General features: G+C 52.1%; 2 protein-coding genes and 1 pseudogene across 3 annotated transcripts in view; 1 reads left to right on the plus strand and 2 right to left on the minus strand.

The window, feature by feature from the left end:
• Positions 1 to 6504: 6504 nt before the first annotated feature.
• Positions 6505 to 9292, plus strand: ANKRD9 (ankyrin repeat domain 9). 2 transcript variants are annotated; one of them, XM_053603093.1, is made up of 3 exons: positions 6505 to 6679; positions 7505 to 7701; positions 8187 to 9292. In XM_053603093.1, exon 3 carries the CDS (start codon positions 8243 to 8245, stop codon positions 9197 to 9199), a length of 957 nt encoding a protein of 318 aa, XP_053459068.1. In that variant the 5' UTR covers positions 6505 to 6679; positions 7505 to 7701; positions 8187 to 8242; the 3' UTR covers positions 9200 to 9292. The 2 variants fall into 2 exon arrangements, with proteins under 2 accessions (XP_053459068.1, XP_053459069.1); XM_053603094.1 differs by having other exon boundaries at positions 7624 to 7701.
• Positions 9293 to 9440: 148 nt separating this feature from the next.
• LOC128594371 (LYR motif-containing protein 1-like) lies at positions 9441 to 17031 on the minus strand (annotated as a pseudogene).
• Positions 17032 to 17082: 51 nt separating this feature from the next.
• Positions 17083 to 26729, minus strand: part of TECPR2 (tectonin beta-propeller repeat containing 2) — a 140990-nt gene continuing 131343 nt past the window's right edge. The window contains exons 18-20 of the mRNA XM_053601267.1: positions 21626 to 21767; positions 21265 to 21414; positions 17083 to 20519 (exon numbers count right to left, since the gene is read on the minus strand). Coding sequence (XP_053457242.1) covers positions 20365 to 20519; positions 21265 to 21414; positions 21626 to 21767 — 447 coding nt within the window. The 3' untranslated portion in view covers positions 17083 to 20364. The remainder of the gene's footprint in view (positions 20520 to 21264; positions 21415 to 21625; positions 21768 to 26729) is intronic.

Here is a 26729-nt window from a genome sequence, read left to right on the forward strand (position 1 = left end):
AAGAAGTTGTACATTTGCTGGTTCCTGGTACAACTGAATACCTTCATGTGTTTCTTGGCCCACGTGGGAATTGCCTATTCATGCCCCTTGCCATTTTCCTCCTGGGTTTGTCTTTCTCACTAGGAGGAGCTCTTTGTACACTCAAAATTTTACTCCTTTGCTATGTTGTGGGACTCTTTGGCCTTTTATTATTTATTTATTGATTGATTGATTTAGAGACAGAGTCTCACTATGTCGCCCTCGGTGGAATGCTGTGGTGTCATAGCTCACAGCAACCTTAAACTCTTGGGCTTAAGTGATTCTCTTGCCTCAGCCTGCCAAGAAGCTGGGACTACAGGTGCCCGCCACAATGCCCGTCTATTTTTTTGTTGGAATTGTCATTGTTGTTTAGCTGGCCTGGCCTGGGTTTGAACCTGCCAGCCTTGGTGCATGTGGCCAGCGACGTAACCACTGTGCTATGGGCACTGAGCCTGTTTGGCTTTTTAGATGTTCCTGTCCTTATCTAGTTTTGTCCTGGTTTTAGTCTATACTGGCTTCTGAGGCTGAACTCTGGAAGATCAATTGGGTGAGATGGGGAGGAGGTGGGAGCAAGGAGGTGGGCCAAGAGGCTCAGGGTGCAGGTGCAGATCCTTAAAGACCAGGTGAGCTTTGGCCTGCTCCACCCAGGTGGGAGGGCAGGACCTAGGTAGGGTGGGAGTGGGCAGTGGGACACTCGGCCTCTCACCTGGTCCTGGCCACTTCCCATTCTACCCTTACTGGTCTTGCCACCTGGATGGAACACCTTCCTTCTGAAACCTGAAAGTCCACATTTCACAGATAAGTGAGTGGGGCTCAGACAGGTGGAGTTACTCAGCCCAAGCCTCAAGGCTGCTGAGCAGCCAATTAGGTAGAACCAGCTTGTGTCCTTCCCTGAGGAAGCTGCTGCCGCCTCCATCTATACTCAGAGTAGCCCCTGAATGGTGCTCCCAGGCCAGTCATCTGCCATGTACCCCCTGCTCTGATGACAGGCTCCACACACCTTGCTGGGCCAAGCAGGAACTCAGGTCAGGAAGCATCTGTGTATAGTCAGTGAATGATCCCATATCCTCTGGCCACATATGTACCATCCTTCTCACTCTCAACAGGTGACCAAGGAAACACAAACCACCAGAGTTCTCCACACACCCTCAGCTGCATCTGTGCCCACCACTTTGCCTTCCCAAGACCTATCCACGGGGCGGCGTCTGGAGTAGGGCGCCGGCCCCATATGCCGAATGTAATGTGGTGGGTTCAAACCCAGTCCTGGCCAAAAACTGCAAAAAAGAAAGAACTATCCACGCCCCCAGCTGATGGTACCCCTCACATGGGCAGGCCCTGCCCCTGCTGCCTCCTCCAGGTCATCAGCTCTTCTGCATCACTGGTGTTTTGGTCCATCCATGCTGTGCACACACAAGCATGCCAGGCACACACATGGCTGTGTATGCTGCATGCTACTCATGCACACAATGCATTGGTGCCCTTGTGGGTGTGTTCACATGCTCATGCACACCCACATACATGCACATATGCCAGCACAGGCTGGGATCAATCTACTTGGCTTTTGCCAAAAGGCAAAACAAGAAGTTGTACATTTGCTGGTTCCTGGTACAACTGAATACCTTCATGTGTTTCTTGGCCCACGTGGGAATTGCCTATTCATGCCCCTTGCCATTTTCCTCCTGGGTTTGTCTTTCTCACTAGGAGGGTTTTGGTCCATCCATGCACATAACAGGCATGCACATGTTATTCCATGATTTCATTCTTTTTTTTTTTTTTGTAGAGACAGAGTCTCACTTTACGGCCCTCGGTAGAGTGCCGTGGCCTCACACAGCTCATAGCAACCTCCAACTCCTGGGCTTAAGCGATTCTCTTGCCTCAGCCTCCCGAGTAGCTGGGACTACAGGCGCCCGCCACAAAACGCCCGGCTATTTTTTGGTTGCAGTTTGGCTGGGCCGGGTTTGAACCCCCCCACTCTCGGTATATGGGGCCGGCGCCTTACCGACTGAGCCACAGGCGCCACCCCACGATTTCATTCTTTAACCCCACTTGCCCTCCATCTCCCACCCCTTTCTCTACTCCTGTCACAACTCTCTCTTCCCTCTCCTGACACGTTCCGAAACCTTCTTCTCCAAACAGGCTTCACCTTACACTCCATGACCTTTTGTAAAGGGCATTGTGACCTCCATGTTGCCAAATCTGCATTTATCCCTGTTGACCACTCCCTTATCTTTGGAACACTGTGGCCTGCAGTAACCTTGTGCCTTTTTGTCCTCTGAGGTTCTTACCTACCTCCTTTGTTAGAAGCCTCGGGTTCCAACCTTGGGCCCCCACTTATCTTTCCCCCTGGGTATCTCAGGCTTAAAGTACCTCCTTAATATCCATGACCCCAGCTGCCTGCCATGGGGCAGGGCTTTTCCTGGACTGCCACTGCCACAGACTCCTGTGGGCTCTCCTCCCCACGCCCGCATTTCAGCTTTCCTAGACACTTGGGAAGCATCCTAGACTCTCCTCTTCTCACATTCACACCCCAGTGGGCACAGGGTGCCCCATGCTGCCCCTGGGCCCTTGTCCCAAGGAAGAGGGAGTGGTCAGCCGAGACAAATATGGATTTGGCCTCTATCAGGCCTTTCTCTACCCTTTGCGGTTCTTTTTAGCAGCCAGAGCGAGCCTGAAGAAGCCTAAGGCAACTGCACAGTTCCTCTGCTGAGAGCCCACTGGTTCCCCTGGCCACCCTCTGTACCTGAAGCTCCCCATATCTTTCTGAGCTCATGGGCTGTGTTCCCTACCTGGACACACACAGACTCCTGTCTTGGTGGACAAATTCCTCCACAGTGAGGGCTGGCGGGAGGAAGGTATGCTTTGGTCCAGCAGGAGCATAACACAGTGCAAGGTCAAATCCTATTCCAAGATAGTAAGACCCTCTATCCCCTCTCCAACCTTGGGACTTTTCTAGGTGTCTCTGGAAGTTGTGCTCTACCCACTTCTCCTTCTCCAGGATCCTGCCCCTTCATAGCTGTTCACACTGTCTGCTGGGTTGCCTGGGGGCAGCCACGCAGCCTATGAACTCGCAGTGGAGGAGCATGCCCAGCCCCAGCACTGCTGCCCCCAACCTTCCCAGGCACAGACCCCGCCACTGCCTCCTGGAGGCGTGGGCAGGGATGTGCACAGCAGCACTGGGAGGTCACACTCATGCCTGGAATAGGGGACAGCTTTCACCAATAAGAGACTCTGCAGTAGAGACATGACTGGGACCTGAAGGGCAGGTACCCCTGAGGATAAAGCTAAAAGTGACATCGGGAGAAAAAAGGCAAGCCTGTCTGGCACCACAATGGAGCGTGTTAACAATGTCAGGCACCACTGCCACCCCAGGAAAGACCCTCCATAGCTGGAGGATTAGCACACAGCACTTTAGGTTCACCCCGGTGTTATTTTTAAACTGGGTCATGGCTCCTAGGCATTCATTATTATTTTTGTATGTAAGCCTGAAATAACTCACTTAACTAAATAACTCCCAAACCCCTTCTTTCTTCACCTGCTTGTCCCTAGGAGAAAATCCAAGCTCCTCACTGAGCATTAGAGGCCCAGTGGGACCTGACCCTACCCTGACCTCTGTAGCCTCTCTCTGCCATGCTCCTGGCCTTTGCTCCAGCTGTGACCTCTGCCAGAAACGCCTCTCCCCTTTTCCCTTACCCCTGATCTTTCTGGCTAAGTCTATGTCACCAGGCAGCGTCTAAGAGGTGGAGAAATAGGATCAGACTTAACTTTTAGAAAGAGGACTCTGGGATCCTCAGAGAGGAGGGCAAGTGAGGAGGAGAGAAGGAAGGCACTTGCTCTAAGGCCAAATGTCCTGGCAGCTCCAGGAACTTTTCACCTTCAGCCCACTGGTAGCCACAGACATAGCTGGGTCTCAGCTCCAGCCCTCAGAATCAAATGGGGGAAGGGAGTGGGAGCCATAGGGAGTCCCCAGGATCTTTGCTTCCCCACCAGCATACTCAGATGTCCTGAAGGGGCAAGTTGGGTGAAACCCAAGGGAAACTATGGCCTGGAGAAGGGAGAAGACTCATGGAAAGCTGGGGTAAAGGACTCTGATTTCAAGCCTAGTGCTCTCTTGTATCTCTGAGCCCTGGCTGATGAGGTTCCAGGGAACTTCTGAGAGGGATAGTATGGCTTACAAGGTCCCATGCACTGAGAGACCAGTGGGACAGGGCTGTTTTTGTTTGTTTTGCCTTAGTGTGCTCCTGGAAGGTACATGTATGGCAAGATGTATGTGAATGCCTGCTTGCTTTGAGGTGCCAGCTCTGACCCTCTCTGGGACTCAGAGCCTTGTTTGCCTCCTAGGGTTGTCCACGCAGCCTCTCAGGGCACAGTTGCACGGGACAACCAGCTTGTGTGTGCATGTGTGTGTCTGGGAGTGGGTGGTCATGGGGCTGGGGTAGGGGCCTGCCTAGGTCAGTTTAGAAGGCCCTGGTGACTCTGACCCAGAGCCCCCATTCCTAACCCTGACTGGCCGAGGGTAGGAGGGCATAGAGGAGCCAGGATAGGGCTGAGTGTGCAGAAGTGTGTCCCTGGGTCAGGTCCCCTCCCACCTAGGCAGAGGCAGGGGGCTGGGTGAGATGATCTTGGAAGGTGGAGACGGCAACATTGGGGGCTGGGGGATAAGGGTGGGAAAGGGAACCAGAAAGAGCCTCCACATGGAATGTGGGGAGTTTCACCACAGAGACCATGGCTGCCTGTCTCAGAGAATGAGGGTGAGGGGGGCTCCAGGTAAAAGGGCCCCTCTAAGAGGATAGGTGGGGCCTTGGCTGAGCAGTCATTGCCTCTCTCTGGCTTTTAATGTCAATATCTGTAAAACAGACCTGGAACTCCCAGCCACTGGGGTATGAGTGCATATATTAATGGTCTGGGAATGGACACCAGACAGACTGATCCCAGGTTCCTGAGCTCCCAGGTAATGACCCCAAATCCCGGACCCCTTGTGAGGGGTCGGAGTTGAGGAGCTCCAATTCACCACAAATGTCTGCAGAACAGCAGGGGGAGGCCTAGCTTCCTTCCTAGCAGCTCCTCACTTGGAGGCATTCCCTTCATCCTTCCCAGTGCTGATTTTCTGTCAGATGAACTGGGGTCATAATTCCCACTGCTAGTTAGTGGTGGTTGTGAAAATGAAGTAAATCAGGGCGGCGCCTGTGGCTCAGTCGGTAAGGCGCTGGCCCCATATACCGAGGGTGGCGGGTTCAAACCCGGCCCTGGCCAAACTGCAACCAAAAAATAGCCAGGCACTGTGGCTGGTGCCTGTAGTCCCAGCTACTTGGGAGGCTGAGGCAAGAGAATCGCTTAAGCCAGGAGTTGGAGGTTGCTGTGAGCTGTGTGAGGCCACGGCACTCTACTGAGGGGCATAAAGTGAGACTCTGTCTCTACAAAAAAAAAAAAAAAAAAAAAGAAAATGAAGTAAATCAGGTGTGTTGAGACAGAGAAGGGCAAAGTGGGCATGCATAAATAGCTATTTTAGACTGTGAGGTGGCCTGCATTTATAATCCCCAGGTTTGGGAGGTCAGCTTAGGAAGATCAGTTGAGGCCAGGAGTTGGAGACCAGCCTGGGCAACACAGCAAGACTCTATCTCTAAACAAACAAACAAATTAACCGGAGGTGGTCCCACTCGCCTGTACTTCCAAGTCCCAAATATTTGGGAGCATGTGGCAAGAGGATTGCTTGAGCCCATAAGTTTGAGGGTTTGTGAGCTATGATGATGCCACTGTACTCCAGCCTCAGAGCAACAGAAGGAAACTTCGTCTCAAAAAAAAAAAAAAAAAGCTGTCCTCATCCCTTCCTGGAAGGATCCATCTCCTCCTGGAAGGATCAGCTTGAAGCAGGGGCTAGCTTTGCCAAGATCCTGCCCCGTCAGAACGCAGAGGGGGCCCTTAGGAGTTAACAGCTCCTACCTCTAGACGGAGGTTGCACGTATAGATTGGAAAACAGGCCTGAGCAGGTTTTTCCCAAGGTCACGGAAGGTCAGGGCAGAGGGAACATGGCAACGAATTAAATACTGTATGGCCAGTTAAGTTATGCACCGCGGAAAGCAGGGTTCCTACGTCCGCGCGACCAGACTTTCCCTGAGAAGCGGTCCAGCCGCCCCCCACCCACTCACACCGCCTCCCCCCGCCCCCCCCGGCCTGGGCCGCCAGAAACCCAGAGCGCCAGAAACCCGCTCGGGTTCTGGGAGCCCTGCCCGCCTCCTCCAGACTCACCCCGCCCCCGTCGCGGCCCCGCCCCTCTTCTCCAGTTCCCCTCTCCCCAGGCCCCCAGCGTTCGCTCAAGTTTTCCGAAGTTTTCCGCAGGTCCAGCTGTGCGCCCCGCCTGCCGGCCGATGACGTAACAATGGTGCAGCGTGGCGACCAATGGGCGGTGGCGGGGGCTGGCGGCGCGAGCCAATGGCTGCCGCGGACCGTCCCGCGGTCCTGCCCGGCCCGGGCCGCACTGCGCCGTCCGCCGGCCGCCGCCAGCCGCCGGCTTCGGTACAGCCGCTCAGCAATCCGGTGGCGGCGGCTCAGAGCGCGGCCGTGGCGGGCGCGGGCGGCGGCGGCGGCTCCCTCCCGTCCGTTCATCGTGGGACCTTCGCCTGCGGGGACGGCGCGCGCTCCTCCTGCGGCCCCTAGGTTCCCCACGGTGAGCCCTCTTTCCCAGCCCGCTCAGCACGCGTCCGCCGCCCCCCTATACCCTTCGGCACGTGCGGTCGCAGGTGCAGACTTCGCCGCTCAGGTCACTACCCCGCCGATAACCCGGGCTCGACTCCTATTTCTGCGGCGGCCCGAGTTCGAGCTGCCCGCCGCGAGGGGACGCGGAGGAGCTGGCACGCGGTATCGGGCGCCCGGCTTTGCCCTGTGTGGCCCAGCCCCCCATTCACCGACCTGCGGCCGTAACCCTGCCCAGTGACGTGGGGCGGCCGAACTTTACATAACCTGCCTGGCGCCCGGCGGGGACCCACACAGGGTACACCTGGGGCGCTGAGGCCCAGGCTGGGGGACGGGGCCCCAGTCACGGTGTTGCCCCCAAAGGCACTGTGGCTGCAGCCCACCCCACCATGCCTGTGACAGTGACCCAGTGTGTGTGGACACGGCCTGTCTGCTGTCCCAGGCCAGTAGGGAGCTTGGGCCTGAGCTAGAGTCAAGCCTGGGCTCAGGTTGGGACTGGGGGCTCAGAGGAGGTGGTCGGAGCTCAAGTTGGGATCCCTATGGGTTGGGTGTCCCCACTACACCTGGAATGAGTCCAAAATGGGCGCAGGAGACCTGGGTTCTAGGCTTTGCTCTACTGTGACTTGCTCACTGACCTTGGACTAGCTTGTCCCTTGCTGGAAAATGGGATGGCACCATCCGCTTCATGAAGTAGTGGGTGGGCTCAAGAGAAGCAGTGTACCTGGAGGGGACTGCAGGTTGCATAGAGCACCCTCCGCACCAGTCTCTAGGCTGACTTCACCCTCCTGCCTCCTCCCAGGAGCCGGGAATGCTGACAACGCAGCAAACCTGTTTGTGGATGGAGGGCTGGAATCACTCCCTGGACTGCTACGGGAGCACACAGCCAGAGGTCGTCCACACCACACCCATTTCTTACAGATAAGGAAGATGAGGTTCAGCAAGAAAAAGTGATAGACCCATAGCCACAGAACTTGGTGATTGCGGTGCAGGGACCTGGTAAGTGTGAGTCTAGATCACTCCTCTGGTCTGGGGAGAGGCCTCAGGGCTCCGCTCAGGAGTCAGGGGTAAGGGATTAGGGTTGAGTTGGGGATAAGGGGGGCAGGGAGCTTAGGCCGAAGAATGGATTTGGCTGAGCTTCCCCAGCTTTCCTGCTCTCCTCCTGGACTTTATTTGGGTTGGATAGACCTGGCCCAGATGGGAGCAAAACCTCTTTCAGTGGGGTGAAGAGGGGTAGAGGGACTGTGAGGGCATGGGCAGGGAGGGGCAGATGCCAGAGAGAAAGGAAGTTTCAGGGAGGGGGATCAAGTGCAGCTAGATCAAGGATGACAATGGTAGTTCTGGGTAGGAGAGAATGGAGCTGTCGGGAGTGCCTATTAGGTACCCAAGTGAGGGATAGATGGATCTTCTCTCCTCCCTCCATTTCCCAGATTGAGGGGGGTGGCCAAGACCCTCTGCTCGTCTCACTGTGGCCACCTCCGTAGGTGTGCCATTGTCGCAGGGCCCATGCCTTGAGGCCTGGAGGCGCCAGGTGGCCAGCATGCCGTGGGACGCGCGGCGGCCAGGGGGTGGCGCAGAAGGTGGACCAGAGCGCCCGGGAGCAGCGCGCTCACAAGCACAGAAGCAGTGTCGCAAGTCGTCGTTCGCCTTCTACCAGGCGGTGCGCGACCTGCTTCCGGTGTGGCTTCTGGAGGACATGCGCGCCAGCGAGGCCTTCCACTGGGATGAGAGAGGGCGCCCTGCTGCCTATTCCCCCTCCGAGGCGTTGCTCTACGCGCTGGTACACGACCACCAGGCGTATGCGCACTACCTACTGGCCACGTTTCCACGGCGTGCGTTGGCACCGCCCAGTGCTGGCTTCCACTGCTGCTCCGCGCCGGGGCCACACGTGATGCTGGCTGTGCGTTACAACCGTGTGGGCATCCTACGCCGCATCCTGCGCACCCTGCGCGACTTCCCTGCTGATGAGCGTGCGCGTGTGCTGGACAGGCGAGGCTGTAGCCGAGTGGAGGGCGGCGGCACGTCGCTGCACGTGGCCTGCGAGCTGTTGCGCCCTGAGTGCCTCTTCCTGCTGCTTGGCCATGGTGCCTCACCTGGCCTGCGTGATGGCAGTGGTCTCACACCGTTCGAGCTGCTGCTTCGCCAGCTGGGTCGTGATGCTGAGGCCACGGATGCTGATGCCTCTGCTGGGACTCCGACTGTGCCCGGGGAGCCGCGCCAGCGCCCCCTGCTGTTGCTCGACCTGCTGGCATTGTATACCCCCACGGGCGCCGCTGGCTTGGCTCACCGTGAACTGCTGGGCGACCGACTACGCTGGCAGCGGCTACTGGGTGAAGACAAGTTCCAGTGGCTGGCAGGCCTGGCACCGCCCTCGCTCTTTGCGCGCGCCTTGCAGGTGCTGGTCACCGCCATCTCCCCCGTCCGCTTCCCTGAGGCCCTGGACGAGCTACCGCTGCCGCCCTTCCTGCAGCCGTTGGACCTCACGGGCAAGGGCTAGACCCCGAGGATGGCCTAGGCAGTAGAGTTGGGGACAAAAAAATATTTTTCAGAACATTGTACCTGGCACTTTACATATATTGATTTCTCTACACCAGAATCTCTGCCTCTTCTATTGCCCACATGGGTGGCTGGGCCCAGGCGGTCAGGTGGCCTCCAAGCGGCAGGTTTTCTGGGTGCTGCTGGGCCCGTGCTCGGATCTCTGCCCAACCCTGGAAAAGGGTGAGAATCAGCTTCCCACCTTTGATGTAGTACCTCAGGGAAGGTGTGGCAGAGGGGGTGACAGCTGAGTGTAAGCAACAAGTCTGGCCTTGTGTGCAATCAGCATTTAGGGCCTTGTAAACTCCTGACAAGGGCTTGGACTTGATCTTCAGGGCTAGGGAGGGCTGGGCAGGCCCACTCAGCTTGGGGAGCGACATAACTCAAGCTCCTTCTCTACCTTGTTCCCAACCTGGCCACCAACTCCTGGGGTATCTTTATGGCTCCCACTCTTTCTGACCCCAACTCACCCAGGCCTGGGTTTGTCTGTTACCAGCTTTTCTTCCTCCCACCCTCCACCAAGCTGACATCAGGTCCTGAGGCTCTTGCCTCTCACCTCTGCGGTTACAGTGGCCACAGTCCTGGCCACTGGCTACTGGCTGCCTGCCCCTCAGTGGGGTTAGATGTGCCTTCTAGGCCCATCCTTTTTTCTCCACCTCCAGAGGGGGCCTGGGTGGGTTTCCTGGCTGCCCTCTAGTGGGTGTTAGGTGGTGCCCATGGGTGACCAGAAGGGTGGCTGCATCAACCTGTGGGCCAGATTCTCAGCCTGGAGAGCTGTTTTCTTCAGGAAGGTTCTCAATATAGAGACTTTTTTTTTTTTTTTGAGACAAAGTCTCACCGTGTCGCCCTCTGTAGAATGCTATGGCGTCATAGCTCACAGCAACCTTAAACTCTTGGGCTTAAGTGATTCTCTTGCCTCAGCCTCCCCAATAGCTGGGACTACAGGCACCCGGCACAATGCCCAGCGATTTTTTGGTTGCAGTTGTCATTGTTTAGCAGACCGGGGCCAGGCTCAAACTCACCAGCTTTGGTGTATGTGGCCCGTGTCCTATTCACTGAGCTATGGGCACCGAGCCAATATAGAGACTTAATAACGAACACCCTATGATCATTCAGGACACAGGCTTGGCTGAGAAACTGGGTCCATGTCCTGAGGAGCCTTGAGACTGGGGAGGACAGCCAGGCTGTGCTGCCTGGGAATTCTGCTGGGTGGTGAAATTTAACCAGCACCAGCATGGGTTGGAGGGCTGTGAAGTCCTGCCAAAAGCAGAGGGGTAAACGTCTGCTGATGGAGAGTGACCAGTCTTAGCTTGGTGTGGTGGTTGTGGTAGGTGTCTACAGGCTTAGCTACCTGGAAGGCTGAGGTGGGAGGATCACTTTAGTCCAGGAGTTGGAGGCTTCGTGAGCTGTAATTGTGCCACTGCATTCAAGTCTGGGCAACAGGGCAAGACCCTGTCTAAAAAGTGACTAGCCGGATGCCGTGCCTCAAAAACCTGTAATTGTAGTTTTTGGGAGGCCAAGACAGATTACTACAGGTCAGGAGTTTGAGACCAGCCTGAGCAAGAGCCAGACCCTATCTCTAAAAACCAGCTGGATGTTATGGTGGGTGCCTATAGTCTCAGCTACTCGGGAGGCAAGACAAGAGGATCACTTGAGCTCAGGAGTTGGAGGTTGCTGTGAACCATGACGCCATAGCACTCTACCAAGGACGACATAGTGACATTCTTGTCTCAAAAAAAAAAAAATCAGTAGAATGACTAGCCCGGCTGGGTGTCACCCCCTGCCCACCATGTCCCTAATGCCCCTGAGGGGCGGAAGGGTCCAGGGTGCTAGGCCACACAAGAGGGTGAGGAAGCAGCCTGGACCTACCATCCTCTTTCAGGGTGACCTTGGCACCCCTGCGCCCTGGGCCTTACAGTTTTCCTATCAGGGTTTTTCCTTTCAAGAGATTTTGGATCAGCTTCTTGTACCCTATTTGCCCTGAAAAGGGTGTAATTCCCATTCTTGGGAAGTGTGGGGCAGGAGGGAGGGGAAAGGGGATAGGGTACTCAGCCTTCTGATTGAATGTAGACTCCAGGCCAGAGTGAGGACTCCCTTCTGCTGTGTGTCCTTGGCCTGTTAAATAGTCTCTCTGAACCTTTGTACTTGGCGTAGTGGACACTAACATCTTTATAAGCCCCCAACCTTGGGCATCAGGGGCACCTATTCCTTTAGTCTAGAAGATCTCAGTCCTCAGATCAGGTATATCATGGAGATGAGGGGGTTGATTTCCTTTCTTTGGAGGAAATGAAAGTGGAGACTGGAGTGACCCAGGGACAGGCAGTGGTTGCTGGGGCTGGGCCTGTAGGGCCCTAATACCTCAGCAGTTTTAGCCTAGAAAGCCTGGCCACCTAGTGTGGGGGTGAAAGCATAGTGTGCAGACTTACCACATCTCCCCAGGGCTTGGCCCCCCTCCACTGCCCCTCTAGATCTACAGTTACCCCTTGGATAACACCTTCATTGACCCCCTAGATTAGGGAGTGGTCCAGGAGCTGCCTGCCCTCAGGGGGGTCTGCCTGGCTAGGTATGCCCCAGAAGGGAGCCCCACAGAGCCCATTGTCAGGTGACCAGAAAGAGACACCTGGCCTGGTCCTAGAATGCAGGGTGAGGACTGCTAGAGGAATTGTGGGCAACACAGTAGGAGGGAAGCCTGGGCCATTGGCCTCTAACATCACCAGTTTGAGGGGGGCAGTAGGGAGGTGGGAGGAAGCAGAGGCCCAGCTTGGGAGAGGTGAGGCCAGCATCCCACAGCCCTACAGCAGCAGAGCAATGTACTGTGGAACTGCATCTCATTAGGACACCTGTCTCAGTCACCCCACTACCACCACTGGGAACAGAGGATCTAGAGAAAGGTACAGGGCAGATAAGAAGAGCCTTGGGTTATCTGGTGGCTGCTGTTGGTCAGAGGGAGGAAGGGAGGCAGGGCGGGTCTCAGCATAAGCCTTATCAGTCCCCTAGGCTCTCTGGCCTCAGTCATCGTTATCACCCTGGCCATGAGGTTGCAGGACAGAGGCCAGAACCCGTGCAGGTAACCCTTGGCAGATAGCAACTTGACTCTCAGCTGTTGGCAGGTGACCTTGACAGCTTCTCAAAGGCAACCACTACCCAGAACAAGACTCATTTTTCTCTGGGGCAAAGCATATTGGTTCATTTGTTTGGTTCATTAATTCCACCAGTTTCTAAGAAAAACCTGGCTATGGCCAGTTCTGCCCCTTTCCTTATACCCACCTAGGTGCCCAGTGTTCCTAAGGGTCCTGAGCCCTAACCCCAGTTAAGAGTTCAGGGGCCAGGCCTGGATGTGGTGGCTCACACCTGTAATCCTAGCATTCCGGGAGGGTGAGGTGGATGGATTGCTTGAACTCAGGAGTTCCAGACCAGTCTGAGTAAGAGCAAGACCCTACCTAAAAATAGCCAGGAGTTGTGGCAGACCTGTAGTCCCAGCTACATGGGAGGCTAAGGCAAAAGAATTACTTCAGCCCTAGATTTTGAGGTTGCTGTGAAATGTGATGCCACAGTACTCAACCAAGAGTGACAAAGTGAGACTCTGCTAAAAAAAAAAAAAAAAGTTCAGGGGCCAGAATTTGTGGAACTGATACCTGTTAGGACAGTTAAGGCTGAGCCATGCCAGAGCCACCTTCACTTCCCCAAGGTCTCGTGCTAAAACCTGAAAGGGACCTGGTAGGACAGTCTGCTGTCAGGTGGCCTGGGCAAGGTGGCCATGATGCGGGGGACGGAGACCTGTCCCTTCCTTTACTGTTGGTGACATGACCCTGCTTGGTCTGCTTCTGCCTGGGGCTAGCTGTACTTGCTTTGCATGCCACCTTCATGTGTAGTTTTCCTACTGAGACTTTCCTTTTTTCAGATTTCTTCATCAACTTGAAAATACTGTATTAAGAGCAGTTTCCAGTTACGTCTAATACTGTTAAGAACAAGATGCTTCCTGGAAGTCAGGAAAACAAGCTTAGTCACAGAAGGCCACTCCAGAATTGAGCTTTTCTTCAAGGGAAGTAACCGTAATGGAGCCATGCCCTTGGCAGTGCTTGGTTCTGCCCTGTTATTTTTAAAATTCAGGTATAACTTACATGTGATAAAATGCACAGACTTTGTGTGTACTCTGACGACTTGTGACAAATGTCTACACATGGATGACCACCACCCCAGTCAAAATAGAGGTGAACTTTATTTTCTATTGTATTTTCTTTTTCTCAGAGACAGTTTCCTTTCCCTCTGTCACCTGGCTAGAGTGCAGTTGTGTTTCCATAGCTCATTGCAACCTCAAACTCCTGGGTTCAAGTGATCCTCCTGCCTCAGCCTCCCAAGTAGCTGGGACTACCAGTGCCTGCCACACGACCAGGCTAGTTTTTCTGTTTTTAGCAGAGACAGGATCTTGTTCTTGTTCAAGCTGGTCTCCAACTCCTGAGCTCAAGTGATCCTCATGCCTTAGCCTCCCAGAGTGCTAGGATTACGGGTGTGAGCCAGTGTGCCCAGCTTCTATTTTCTATTTTAAAAGAATTTCCTTCTGTTTGTGAAATTCATGCTCGCTGCAGAATACTTGGATTATGCAGAGAAGTCCAGGGCAAGGTATGGTAGGGCCCTGTTGTGGAACATTGACCTGTGCCACTCCTTGGGTGGCTTCTAGAGGCAGAACCCCTAAATGTTCATGAACAAAGGGGCTGACTAACTTTCTCATCACACAACCACTGCTAGCATTTTGGCATAATTGTTTTATAGATTTTTCTGTGCACATTTTTTTCTATGTATATTTTTACATATGTGAAATTAGATCACTTACAGTTTCTATTTTTAACCTTTTATCCTTAGTTTCAGCATTTCTCTATATTGTAAAACACTTCTGTAAATATGATTTTTAAGAAGTCTTTAGTGTTTTTTTTTTCTTTTTACTTTTTAAAGGTAATTTATCTGGAAATTGGAAGGGTCAAAAGACAAAAAAAGCATACACAAAACACTCCATTTAAAAGTAAATCTGTAACTTGAAAAAAAAAGTCTGAGCAAAGTACATAGTTTTATAGTAACCATAAAAAATTCCAGCAACTGGTTGAGGTTTTTGCATCAGTTGGTACATGTGGTAAACAGCATTCCCATGAAAAGCTTTCTGTCCTTCAGCTGTATTGTGTCCAAAGGTAACTTTAGTGAGGATATAAGGTTCATGACTTCTAGGGTTAATGCCATCCACTCAGGCAAACTGACATATCCCTGACCAACTCTAGGGATGTATGAGCACACTTCATGGGGGTGAGAATCAGTTTTGGAGGTTTTAAAAAGATATTTGAATTTTTGCCCCTAATCAAAAAGTGTTTTGCCATCTGGTTTACATTCAAGACCTAGCTGGCTCATAATTCCCATTCTTGTGGATTAGGAAACTTCATCATGAGATTTGAGATATATTGGTTTGGAAAGTTTTCTCAGTTTCTCTTGGCTTCGAAGTCCCCGACCTTGAAGAGGGGTAAGGCCCATTGGAGGCAGATGAATTGGCCGAGGATAAGGAATCTGGTAATGTTCCAATTTCAATCCTGGCTGTGCATTCATCTATACACTGTTTAATCAGGTCTGTGTCTATGAGATTTTTGTTTTTCTGCAACAGTGTTCTAGCTTCATTTAGTATATGCTGTTTTTCTTTGACGGTGTCTTCCATCTGCCCTGATGCTGCCTGCCATCTCCTTGCAAGCCTGAAAATGCTGCGGTAGAGGCCAAGAACTTCTTGTCGTGTTGCTGTTGTCATCTTGGCGACGGCTTCATACGTCTTTGTGTACGTCATGACGCAATCTTCCACTCGTTTTCTTCCTTTCCCCGCCCCTCTCCCATTCTCTCTCCTGGAGCAGGCCAAGTCTTTAGTGTTTATTTTGTGGTTTTTGTGATAACTCAAGTAGCATTAATAACATAAAACAACTTAACGTGAGTACTTGGGCATAGTGGCATGCAACTGCAGTCCCAGCTACGCTGGAGGCTGAGGTAGGAGAACTAAACCCAGAAGTTAGAGGCTGTAGTCCACTATAAACACACCTGTGAATGGCCACTGTACTCCAAACTGGGCAACACAGCAAGACCCGCTCTTTCTCTCAAAAAAAAAAAAAAAAAAAAAAAATTCTCATGCGTGCTCTCGTGCCCTCCCACTGTCTGCCATGGATGGCAGAGTAAGAAGGCTCTTGTAGGTGTGGGCCCCTCAACCTTGGACTTCCCAGTCTCCAAAACTTTAATAAATAAATTTCCTTATAAAAATAAAAGAAAAACAAGTTAATGTTAGAGAGAACCAAATTTTTAAAATGTAAAATTTATTTTTGGAATAAATAATACATTTACATGGCTCAAAATTCAAAAGATACACAAAGATATATACTACAGGTAACCACTGTGACCAGCTTCTTGTGACAAATAGAGAACTTGTTTTTTTCTGCCCCTCCTGGAATTATGAAAAATTTCAAACCAACCAAAAGTTTAAAAAGTATATACTCTTCAACATTTGCATTACCTCCCTTCTCTATGTATGTGTGTGTATACACACACACGTGTGATTTCCTACACAACCATCTTACTATGACAAACCAAAGAAATTCTACCTTGACACAGTTAAGATCCTGTACAGTGCTACTGCAGATATTTCCCCCATGAGCTTTGTGACAGCTACAAATTATTTCATCGACATCACTGTTCCCAAATGCCAGGCTGTTTTCAGTGTTTCCTGACTATAAACAAGGCTGTGCTGTATGTCCTGCTCTGATTTAGGATGTGTTCTTGAAGACAGATTTAAAGAGGTGGAGCTTGTACACAGACTGGGGCTCTCAGCAGGGCTGTGCTAACAGGGTTCCCCAAGCCACTCCTCTCACACCTCTGCCTTGGGTGCTGGGTGCCTGGGCTAGTGGTCTTTCTGTTGTCACAAAGTGTGCTTTGATCTCCATCATCCATATTCAACTCTTAAATATTCTTCCTGGTTTTACAAGTTTTTAAGGTAAATATTCAACATTAATTCATATTAGTTGCAATTATTTTCCTTTTTGATTTTATGTGGGGTGTTCAGTTTGCAATATTTTTACATTTTGAAGAAATCAAATCTGTATACTTAATTTCCTGTCACTTCTGAGTTTAGAAAACCTTTGCCATCCAGAAATCAGATACGGTTTTCCCTAGTTTTTTTTTTTTTTTTTTTAGACAGACTCTCAAGCTGTCCCTCTTGGTAAAGTGCTGTAGCGTCATAACTCACAGCAACCTCCAACTCTTCGGCCCAAATGATCCTCTTGTCTTAGTTTTCCTATTTTTAGTAGAGACTGGGGTCTCGCTTTTTCTCAGGCTGGTCTTGAACTCATGAGCTCAAGCTATCCACCAGCCTTGGCCTCCCAGAGTGCTAGGATTATAGGTGTGAGCAACATGGCCCAGCCTAGGTTTTCCCATTTGATTCCCGGGTCTGGGCACAGTGGCTCATGCCTGTAATCCCAGCACTTGGGAGGCCAAGGTGGGTGTATTGCCTGAGCTCACAGGTTCAAGACCAGCCTGGGGTCAGTGAGTGGCTCAGTGAGTGGGGCGCCAGCCCCATATACCGAGCATGGCGGGTTTGAACCTGGCCCTGGCCAAACTGCCAACAAAAAAATAGCTGGGCATCGTGGCAGGTGCCTGTAGTTCCAGCCACTCGGGAGGCTGAGGGAGGAGAATCGCCTAAGCCCAAGAGCTGGAGGTTGCTTTGAACTATGATGCCACAGCACTCTACTGAGGGTGACAAAGTGAGACTCTATCTCTAAAAAAAAAAAAAAAGATCAGCCTGAGCCAGAGCAAGACCTTGTCTCTAAAAAAAAAAAAAAAAAAATAGCTGGGGCTCGGCACCTGTGGCTCAAGCAGCTAAGGTGCCAGCCACATACACGAACTGGCAGGTTCGAATCCAGCCCCAGGGCCCGCCAAACAATGACGGCTGCAACCAAAAAACAGCTGGGCGTTGTGGCGGGCGCCTGTAGTCTTGGGAGGCAGAGGCAGGAGAATCGCTTGAGCCCAGGAGTTGGAGGTTGCTGTGAGCTGTGATGTAATGGAACTCTACCCAGGGCGACAGCGTGAGGCTCTGTCTCAAAAAAAAAAAAAAAAATAGCTGGGTGCCTGTAGTCCCAGCTACTTGGGAGGCTGAGGCAAGAGAATCACTTGAGCCTAAGAGTTTGATGTTGCTGTGAGCTATGATGCCACGCACTCTTCCAAGGGTGACCAAATGAGACTGTCTCAAAAAAAAAAAGATGATTGCTTAATCCATTTAATACTTTTTGGCCCACATTAGTTGTGAAATCACCTCCCTCCCATATGTGCGATCCTTTCTTAAGATAACTCCCTGTGGACCTTGCTGGGCTGCCTGGCTTCACTAGTCCTTCCGTGGTCTGGGCCCATGTCACAGTCAACACACAGGCCCTGTAGGGGCTCCTACGGAGCCATCACTCTTAGCAGTCCTCACCTGTTTCTTCTTCCCCAGACCAGCAAAGGACAGTGAGGTGACATCAATAGCATGGGTTCAGTTCCACAGAATTGGATTCCAATCCCATTGCTTCCTGTGTGACTTTGAGCATGTTGTTTACCCTGAGTCTCTTTGGGGCTAACAATATTTACCTGGCAGGCTTCAGTGAGAAGGATGTGAAGCTATGAGCAACTCATCCAGCACAGTCCAGGGCATTCTCAGGCACTAATGTTATCTCATGAAGTCTTCCCTGCCTCCCCCGAACAAAAAAAATTCAAATGTGGATTTTGACCAAAATTGAGTTAAATCTACAAATTCCTTTGGAAAAGAATGTCTTTGTATAACATATTTAGTCTTCCATCCAGGAATGTGAAGCTTATCGTCCTTTATTCAAGTTTCTTTTATATCTCCTGTAAAGCTTAGCCATTGTTGGCACAGGCTGACGTTTCTTGTTAAGGTCATTCCTGGTACACTATGTGTCTCGCTGGTGTTCTGGATGTGACCTTTTTGCATGCTAGTTTCCAGTAGGGGACTTCTAGTGTGTGGTTTCATTTGTTGGCTGGAGACACAGAACCTTGGCTGCCCCCAAAGCCTGCCTGCAGTTCTGCGAGGAGATAGCCCAGCCTCACCTCAGTGTGTCCTTCACAGGGCCTACTGAGGTATGGCTAGCTCTCCCGTGGTTATTCCCTCATAACAGCCACCTGGGCAAACTGGTGTGTGTCTTGGCAGTGACTGTGCTAGGAGATCAAGTCTGTGACACACTCCACTGACAGTGGGGCTGGGGTGGCAGATTCTCCCATGCATAGCTCTGGTGTCTGTAGATGGCACCTATTCATGGCTCAAGTATCAGACTTGACCAGGTTTGGAAAAAGTCTAGTTTATTGCACTGTTTCAAAGCACAACTAAAAATTAAAACCAGAAAGGAAACTATAAAGCACTGAAGCTACAAGTAGTTTAAAAGTTACCAACTAGCTGTGGGTATAACTGCACTGAGCCCTGTGAGTTGAGTAGAGCGCTGCCATTCGTGAGGAACAGGCAAGGCACAGCCAACCCAGGAGAGAGCAGCCCAGCCTCAGCGGCCTCTGCTGTCACCAAACTTTTAAAAAGGGCTCTATAAAAGTGGAAGTGTGAATTAAGATCTGAGATTTCAGCATCTTGTCCTCATTTAGACCTGGAAGACCTCCATCTTCATGGCTGGCTGGGTCCTGTCAGAGAACATATTTTATTTCTCTCCACCTGTGGCTGGCAGGGGTTGGGGAGGGTGGGTCCCTGACACTCTCACTTAGTAAAAAACAGGCATCAAGTAACTGGGTCTGGGCCAGAGGCAAGCTAAAAACAGCAGCGACCTGGAGTCCTGCCTTGGAGCTGCTGTGGGGGTGGGGAAGGGCAGTGGGCTTGGGCCAGCCTTGTCCTGAAGCTCTGATACAGATGGGAAGAATGGGTGCTGCCCTGGACTCCAGGGACCCAGGCTGACAGGGTACTGCCACAGCAGGCCCTGGTTTCACCTCCCTGGGGATGTCAACCCAAAGGCTGCCCCCTGGAGCTAGGGGCAGGTCCCGTGACACTCTGTAAGTCCAGGGATGTGCTGAACATGCCTGCCTCTTTGAAGCTACAGGCAAGGACAGTATAGGATCAGGATAAACCACGGGAAAGGACAAAAGGCCTTACAAGAAATGTTTTCAGAAAATACATTTCTCTTCTAAATTTGTAAGATTTGATTTCAAATGAGGTATCTTATATAGGTTTGTAGTACAACAAACAAAAAAGGCAATAATTAGTAGAGTCATCCTCTGAGGATGCGTCTGGTTTTATGATATCTGCTAGCAGCATTAAATATCATTCCCAAGGTATTTCTAAGTTAGCCACCATGGCTGAGTTCCCCATGTCAGCACCCTCCTGTGCCATCCCTGCCAAGGATACACATGCACACTTCCGCATTCTATTTGTATCCATCGGCCTTTATTGTTCTGTCTGAAGTGTGTTCCCCAGGAGGTAGGAGCTTGCCCTATGTATGGGTGGTGAGGGTCTGGCATTGTGGGGCACATGTGCGGCATGTTCTCCATCCTGGCACAGTTGGCCCTGGTGGGCCATCTGGAGCATCTGGGATGGGGTGTGCCCAGAACCTGCATCTTGGGTAGAGGGGTCTAGGATGGAGACAAAGCCATCACTGAGCATACTCAGGGCTGGAAGTGCTAACTTTTACTTGGTTTAGCCTGGGGCTGTGATCAGAACTAATCCCTGTACCAACCTCCCAGGTGTGTCCCCTACTCCTGGCTCTGGCTCATCCTGTCCATGGAAGTCTTCCACCAAGGGAACCTGGAATTGTTTGTTGGTGAGAACAGGACTGCAGCACACGGGTAATGGTAGTGCATGCAACTGGGCAGCGGCTACTGTCTCCCCAAACTCCCCCCACCCAGACAACCTTGGCAAGAGTTCAAAGGTGCTGTCGCCACAGCAACTGCTCCAATTGTTGCAGAGGCTGTGGCTTTGGAAGGAGACAGAAACAAACATGGATGAAAGCAAGTACTCAAGTGTCCAACATGACCAGAGGTGTCTGGACAAGGGCTGAGTGGCATGTACACCAGGAAGTGATTCAGAAACCCACAGGGTCCACTACTGGAGTCTGGCTCCCTCCTGCTCCCATGGCTCCTTCAGATGACCTCCCATTCATCCTCCAGGTCCTCGGGGTGGGGGGTGGTGGACCGGCTGCTCTTCTGAGTGACATATGAGTGGCTAAACGTCTTTGTCAGCCGCTGGAGCAGGTAGCCAGGAGGGCCAACTGCCCACAGCTCATCAGATGCGGTCACTGCAGGGACAACAGCCAATCACACACTTGTCAGTTATGCAGACTGGGGAAAAGAGCACAGATGGAATCAGAAGCCTGGGTCTGGGTCTGGCCAAAGTCCAGCTATGGGGCCCTGGACAAGCCACTTCTCCAGTCTGTGATTCCTTCTCTCAACTTTAAGTCAGGTGTCACAGTACCCTGTCCTTTTCCTAGGAGATTCCAGCAGAGCCTGGTGTCTGGGTCCCTGCAGGGAGAGTAATGGCTTCTGTTCTCACTTTGGGAGAGTGGAACTCAATGGAACAGCTTCTTTTTTTTTTTTTTTGCGGTTTTTGACCGGGGCTGCGTTTAAACCCACCACCTCCGGCATATGGGGCTGGCGCCCTACTCCTTTGAGCCACAGGTGCCACCCGGAACAGCTTCTTTTTTTGATACAGAGTTTCATTTTGTTGGCCTCCCGTAGAGTGTTGTCATAGTTCACAGCAACCTCAAACTCTTGGACTTAAGAGATCCTCTTGCCTCAGACTCCCAAGAAGCTGGGACTATAGGCACCTACCCCCATGCCCAGATATTTTTAGAGACAGGGTCTCACTTTGTTCATGCTGGTCTCGAACTCCTGAGCTCAGGCAATCTGACTGCTTTAGCCTCTCAGAGTGTTAGGATTACAGGCATGAGCCGCTGCACCTGGCCACTGGTGCAGCCTCTTCAAGAGCCCCTGAGGACCCCCAAGGGAACACCACAACCTAGCCCACTGAGCCCCAGCACCTGCCTGTGAAACATGACACGTTTCCCGGAATTTTCTTCCAGTAGTCTCCAGCAGGGTTTTTGTCTGTGATTCCATACCGTCGGGCAAGATCACCATTTGGACAGCGGGCCCACACAGTTCTGGTGCTCAGTGCCAGCTGGGAGGCCTGCAGCCCTGTAGGAAATAGGGAGTCCCTCCTCAGCACCCCCTGCAGATAGGCAGGACCACCACTTCCCATGAGCCTGCTCTCTCCTGAAGCTGCATTCATTCACAGAGCATCCTGGTGGTGACAGAGTGCCCAGCACCAGGCTGGACATGGAGGGGGAGTGAGGCAAAGCATGCCTAGTTGGCCATGCCTGGTGGATGTCTGTTTGCTGGTTCCTACCTGGCACGTGCTCCCAGTCGGTCCCCACAGGCATTTCTTCAGTGATCCCTACTCGAACGTGCACGTTCCACCGGCTGTCGAGTGCCCACAGCATCTGGTCATTGGGGCTGGAATGGACACTGACCAATGTGACCCCGGCAGGCTGGAAGCCAAAAGGGACTTTTGTCAGGGAAGGAGGGGTGTGGTGATGGGAAGAAGGATAGGAGGCTTGGGGAACCAAGATGAGCCGTGGGCAGCACACATCTGACTCAGGACAGGAGGGGCAGCAGTGGCGGTACTGGGAAGGGGGAGTGGACATGGCTTTACCCTTGGTAACACAGGGAAGGAAGAGCTCTTCAATTATCCTCAGAGTGTTGCAGAAATCAGATCCGGGATGGCCCAAACACTAGCCAGATGCCCATGGGGGTGGGGAACCTACGGCCTTCTGATTTCAAGATTGTTCTTTTTTAAGCACTAAAGGAGGCAAGAAGAGCTTCATCTTCTCTGCTATACCCTTTTAAAAAAAAGTATTTGTACTATAAAATTTGGATTCAGTCAAAAGGCAACACTTAAGGACCTAGGAGGGCACATGTTGCCCTATAGCCACAGGTTCTCCAGCCCTGGATGGTCCAAAAGGAAAATGAAGGAACAAAAGGTGGTGGCAGTGGTGGCGGCGGTGGTGGTGGGGGCAAAATGCAGGTTACCCTGGCCTAGTTCTTAAGAGTCTTTGTCCACATTCAACATCTCCAGGCTGCCCACCCATAACCAGAGGCAACCTCCATGCTAGTGAGGGCAAAGGTACCTGGAGGGTCTGGGCCTCTGATCACTGGCAGTGGTGGTGGGTGACCCAAGCCCCCAGAGTCAGGCTGTTCCCTACTGCCTGATACTGCCCAATTTTCTGGACTTCACAGTTGTCCCTGTTGTCTCTGTAGTTTGGGGTCCTGTCTCCCTGTCAGCCTTGCCTGGCCCAAGTGGGACATCAGGTAGATGATAACCACTCAGCTCTCTCTTGGGACTGCCATGAATATGGGGTCACCCTGTGCACCTCCCATCACACTCCATCTACACAGGGCTCTGGTCACATGCCCCTGCCTGGCTGCCTTCTCTCCTCACCCAGTGGCACTCTGGGCAGGGGCTTCCTACCAGAGACCAGATGAACGAACAAATAAAGTGCCCTCCTGGGGGGGCACCAAGTCCCTGCATCTCAGTCCCAGAGCCAGATATTCAATTAGGACACAGAAGATGAATAGAGACACAACAGTGAGAAGGGCAGCACATTTCTACCTGTTATTGACCCTGAGAACTCCTGAAGCTGGCATCTGCCTTGTCTGCATCTTGGCCCTCTAAGGAACATCTAGTCCTCCTAAGACCGCTGCTGAGCTCAGTGGGCCAAAGTTCAGGGTCATGTCCAAAACTAACCCCCGGATGTACCCATTGAGTTCACAGGGAACAACACCTACACCCACTCTACCTTGAGAATGGGAAAGCCAGGGCAGCAATCAGGGACATAGGCAGCAGTGCAGCCCAGGAGAGTGGGGCAGGCCAGGTAAGGACCACACAGAGAGCACCCAGCTTGCCTGCTGACTCTTGGCTTGGGTGGTGGTGGGACTCTGTGTTCTAGAATCACATGTGCTTATGCATTTCTTTTTTTTTGAGACAGTCTCACTATTTCGCCCTCAGTAGAGTGCTGTGGTGTCATAGCTCACAGCAACCTCAAACTCTTGGGCTTAAGTGATTCTCTTGCCTCAGCCTCCCAAGTAGCTGGGACTATAGGCTCCCGCCACAACGCCTGGCTATTTCTTTGTTGCAGTTGTCATTGTTGTTTAGCTGGCCTGGGCCGGGTTTGAACCCGCCAGCCTGGATGTATGTGGCTGGTGCCCTACTCACTGAGCATAGGCGCCGCCCTGGTATGCGTTTCTATTTGTTGCCTTCCCCTATGAGCAGCAGCCACCTGCTTAGCTTTGTTTAATCTACACTTGGTAGCCATGGAACCCCTTTTCTGGATATTACATTTACTTCCTTTCATGAACCTAGGGTTCAGTAGTGCAAATCCTGAGCCAGGTCCTCCATTCTACCAAGGATGAAGGGTAGGGAGGTGGTGCTACAATTGCACATTGGGGGCTGGGCAGAGAGGGCAGGGATGCCAGCCTGCCAGCATGGCAGCATTGAGAGGGGCCGCCTCAGCCCTCCAACCCACCCCTCAAAAAAAGAACAAACCATGGAGTCCTCTGTGGGTGTGGTATCCACCTGCAAGCCATGGCCTCTCTGAACTAAGAAGCATTGAACACTTTCAAGGAAGAACAGCAAACACTAAAAGCATCCTCTGCTGTGGTAGATTATAGATGCTGTGAATTTTTCAGCCCCACTGAGGACTGAGGCCTACAGCCTGTTCTCTGGCTTCTGAACTGTGACTTCTTAGGCCAGCAGAGCATGGTTATGCAGTAGCAGCACCTGTTCCCCTTCTCAGAGCCCAGGCAGGCTGTGAGGAGCTCCCTCTGTCCCTCCCCACTCAGTGAGGCAACATGGAGGGGAAGGGAAAGGAATACTCAGTCTATGGCTGGTGGGTCCCTCACCCCTGCCTCCTGCCAGGGCCCCAGACATGATTCAGAGACAGCCGTCTTTGCTGGACTTTACCTGCTATCCTGAACCAGAGTCATGAGATGGAGCAATAACAAACTGCGGCTTGAAGTCTCTAACTTCTGGAGGAGTATGTTATAGACAATAAGGACAATGGAAAGACAGAGAAGGTGAATTTGGGGAGGGTGCTTGAGAACAGAGAAGATGGCAGTGGAGCCACCACAGGGAAGAGACCGAGATGGACACCAGAAAGGCAGAGGATGGCCACTCCATGGCCAGGCAGCCCCATGCTGTGCCCCTTCTCTCTTCTTTAAATGTAACCTCAAAAATATCTCTGAAATATGAAACTTCCCAGTCTCCCACCTCTGCCCCTGCTGTGAGCCTCCACCCCTCATCAGGCTTTGCCAGGACCTGTTGGACCCCCCCCCCCCCTTACTGCTAGAAGACTCTAGAATAGAATACAGTGGGAATTCCCGGCAAAGCCCAACCTCACCTGCAGCCCCATCTCCTCCTCAACCAGTACTTCCTTCCTGGCACACATGCCCCAACATGCCTTGCTCACCTGGCAAACTCCTACCCATATCGTGAGCCCATTCAAGTTTCCTGCCCAGTCTCAGGAGGGCCCCTGAGTCCTTGTGAGCACTCTGCAGGCAGAGGCCACGACTGCTCACTCTGAGGGCTCTGGCTGATGAGGAAGTACCTGGAAATGAGCCACAGCCACTTGCTTCTCTCTGAAACATCCCCTGAGTCCCCAGCTCCTCACTTGCTCTTGTCCTATAAAAATGTTTTATTGAAGGATAACATACATTAAAAAGGTACACAACTCCTAAGTGTACAGCCTGACGAGTTTCCTGACAAGTGCCCCTGTGTAGCCAGCATTAGATGAAAAAGCCAGTGAGCCATAGCTCCAGATCCCACCCGTGCCCCTGACTGGCTGGCCACACTCCCAATACCAGAGCCCGGCCTGTCTGGATCTAACCTCTCCTCAGACAGAGGAGGCTTGACTCTGAAAGAAATACAGGTACTCCCCTCAGGCCCTTCCTGGAGGTGGGATGTCTGGCCTGCAGACACCCTAGAGAAAGCCTCCAGGAAGAGGGGGATCCAGGCCAGATGTCAGAGGACAGGAGCAGGAAAATGGTCTGAATAGGCTCAGAGCCCGTAGCATAGTGGTTACCAAGCCAGCCAAACACAACAAGGGTGGTGGGTTCGAACCTGGCCCAGGCCAGCTAAACAACTGCAACAACAACAAAACAGCCGAACGTTCTGGTGGGTGCCTGTAGTCCCAGCTACTTGGGAGGCTGAGGCAAGAGAATTGCTTAAGCCCAAGAGTTGGAGGTTGCTGTGAGCTATGATGCCATAGCACTCTACCAAGGGTGACATAGTAAGACACTGTCTCAAAAAAAAGAAAATGGTCTGAATAAAAGTACACAGAGACTCCAATTAATGCTAAGAGGAAAAGCAAGGCCTTCTTATGACTGCATCTCAGTGTATTGTCTTGTGGCATGCCTTTACCTAGCATTTCTCAGGCTGAGTTCTGTGGAACACTAAGCTATCCTCCCTACTGGTGGGGCTCCTGTAGCCCAAGGTCTCTTATCAATTGTCTCCTGGACACCTTGATTTGGAGCTGCGCAATCATCTGTTCAAGAAACGTTGGGCTCTGTGCTAGGTGTTGAGGAAACCTCAACTGCAAAGGAAAAATCTGTGTATGCTCTCTTAGAGCGGGGAGGGTGGGACTCAGGCCAGATAAACCAATGCCATATTGTGTACCAGGAAGAAAAGGGCTAGAAGAACATCCTGACCGTGACCTTGAGTAGAGGAGAGAATGGTCCTGCTGACACATAGGGAAGAGTGTACCAGTAGGCCCAGCACAGACCGAGGGTGGGCTGCAGACTGAGGGAGTAAGTATAATTTCATTCTGAGTAAGGTGGAAGCCACCAGAAGGTTCTGAAAAGAGGAGAGACATGAACTAGTGCATGTTGTGATAGGATCCTTCTAGGGACTGTGAGGACGGGCTGTAGAGAAGGGTGAGTGGAACAGGAACCGTATTCTGGAAGCTGGTACAATAATCCAGGGGGTGGTGGTGGAGGTCCTAAGAAGAACCCATGGGACACTGGCATGGGGATCCTGTGTGTGAATGGGACTCTTTCAGAGTAGGCACCAAGCCACTCTGGGATACTCAGCATACTGTGGTTGGTAAATGAACCAGGGAAAGTGAAGACTGGGATGTGCCTCAGCTGAGAGAAAAAACAAAAGCTTGAAAGTTGGTAAACTGAGGGTAGCTTTGCTGGCTACCCTCTGGGCTGAGTGGGTGACAATGGAGAGGCCAGTCTAGCCTGCTTGGCAGCCTTACCTGGCTAAGCTCTGGGCACACCCAGGAGTATCCTGAGGTGATGCCTGCCAGGTCTTCAAGACCAGGTCCAGGCCAGACACTTGGGAAGATAATTTGCTATCAGGTCAGAAACAATGAAAATCCCTGGACTGCAGAGCAAATGGCTTCATCTTCCTCTGAAGAAAACAGGTTTTTTTTATAGGTCTCATGGTATAGTTC

Source organism: Nycticebus coucang, chromosome 9 (assembly GCF_027406575.1).
Source record: "Nycticebus coucang isolate mNycCou1 chromosome 9, mNycCou1.pri, whole genome shotgun sequence".
NCBI lineage: Eukaryota > Metazoa > Chordata > Mammalia > Primates > Lorisidae > Nycticebus > Nycticebus coucang.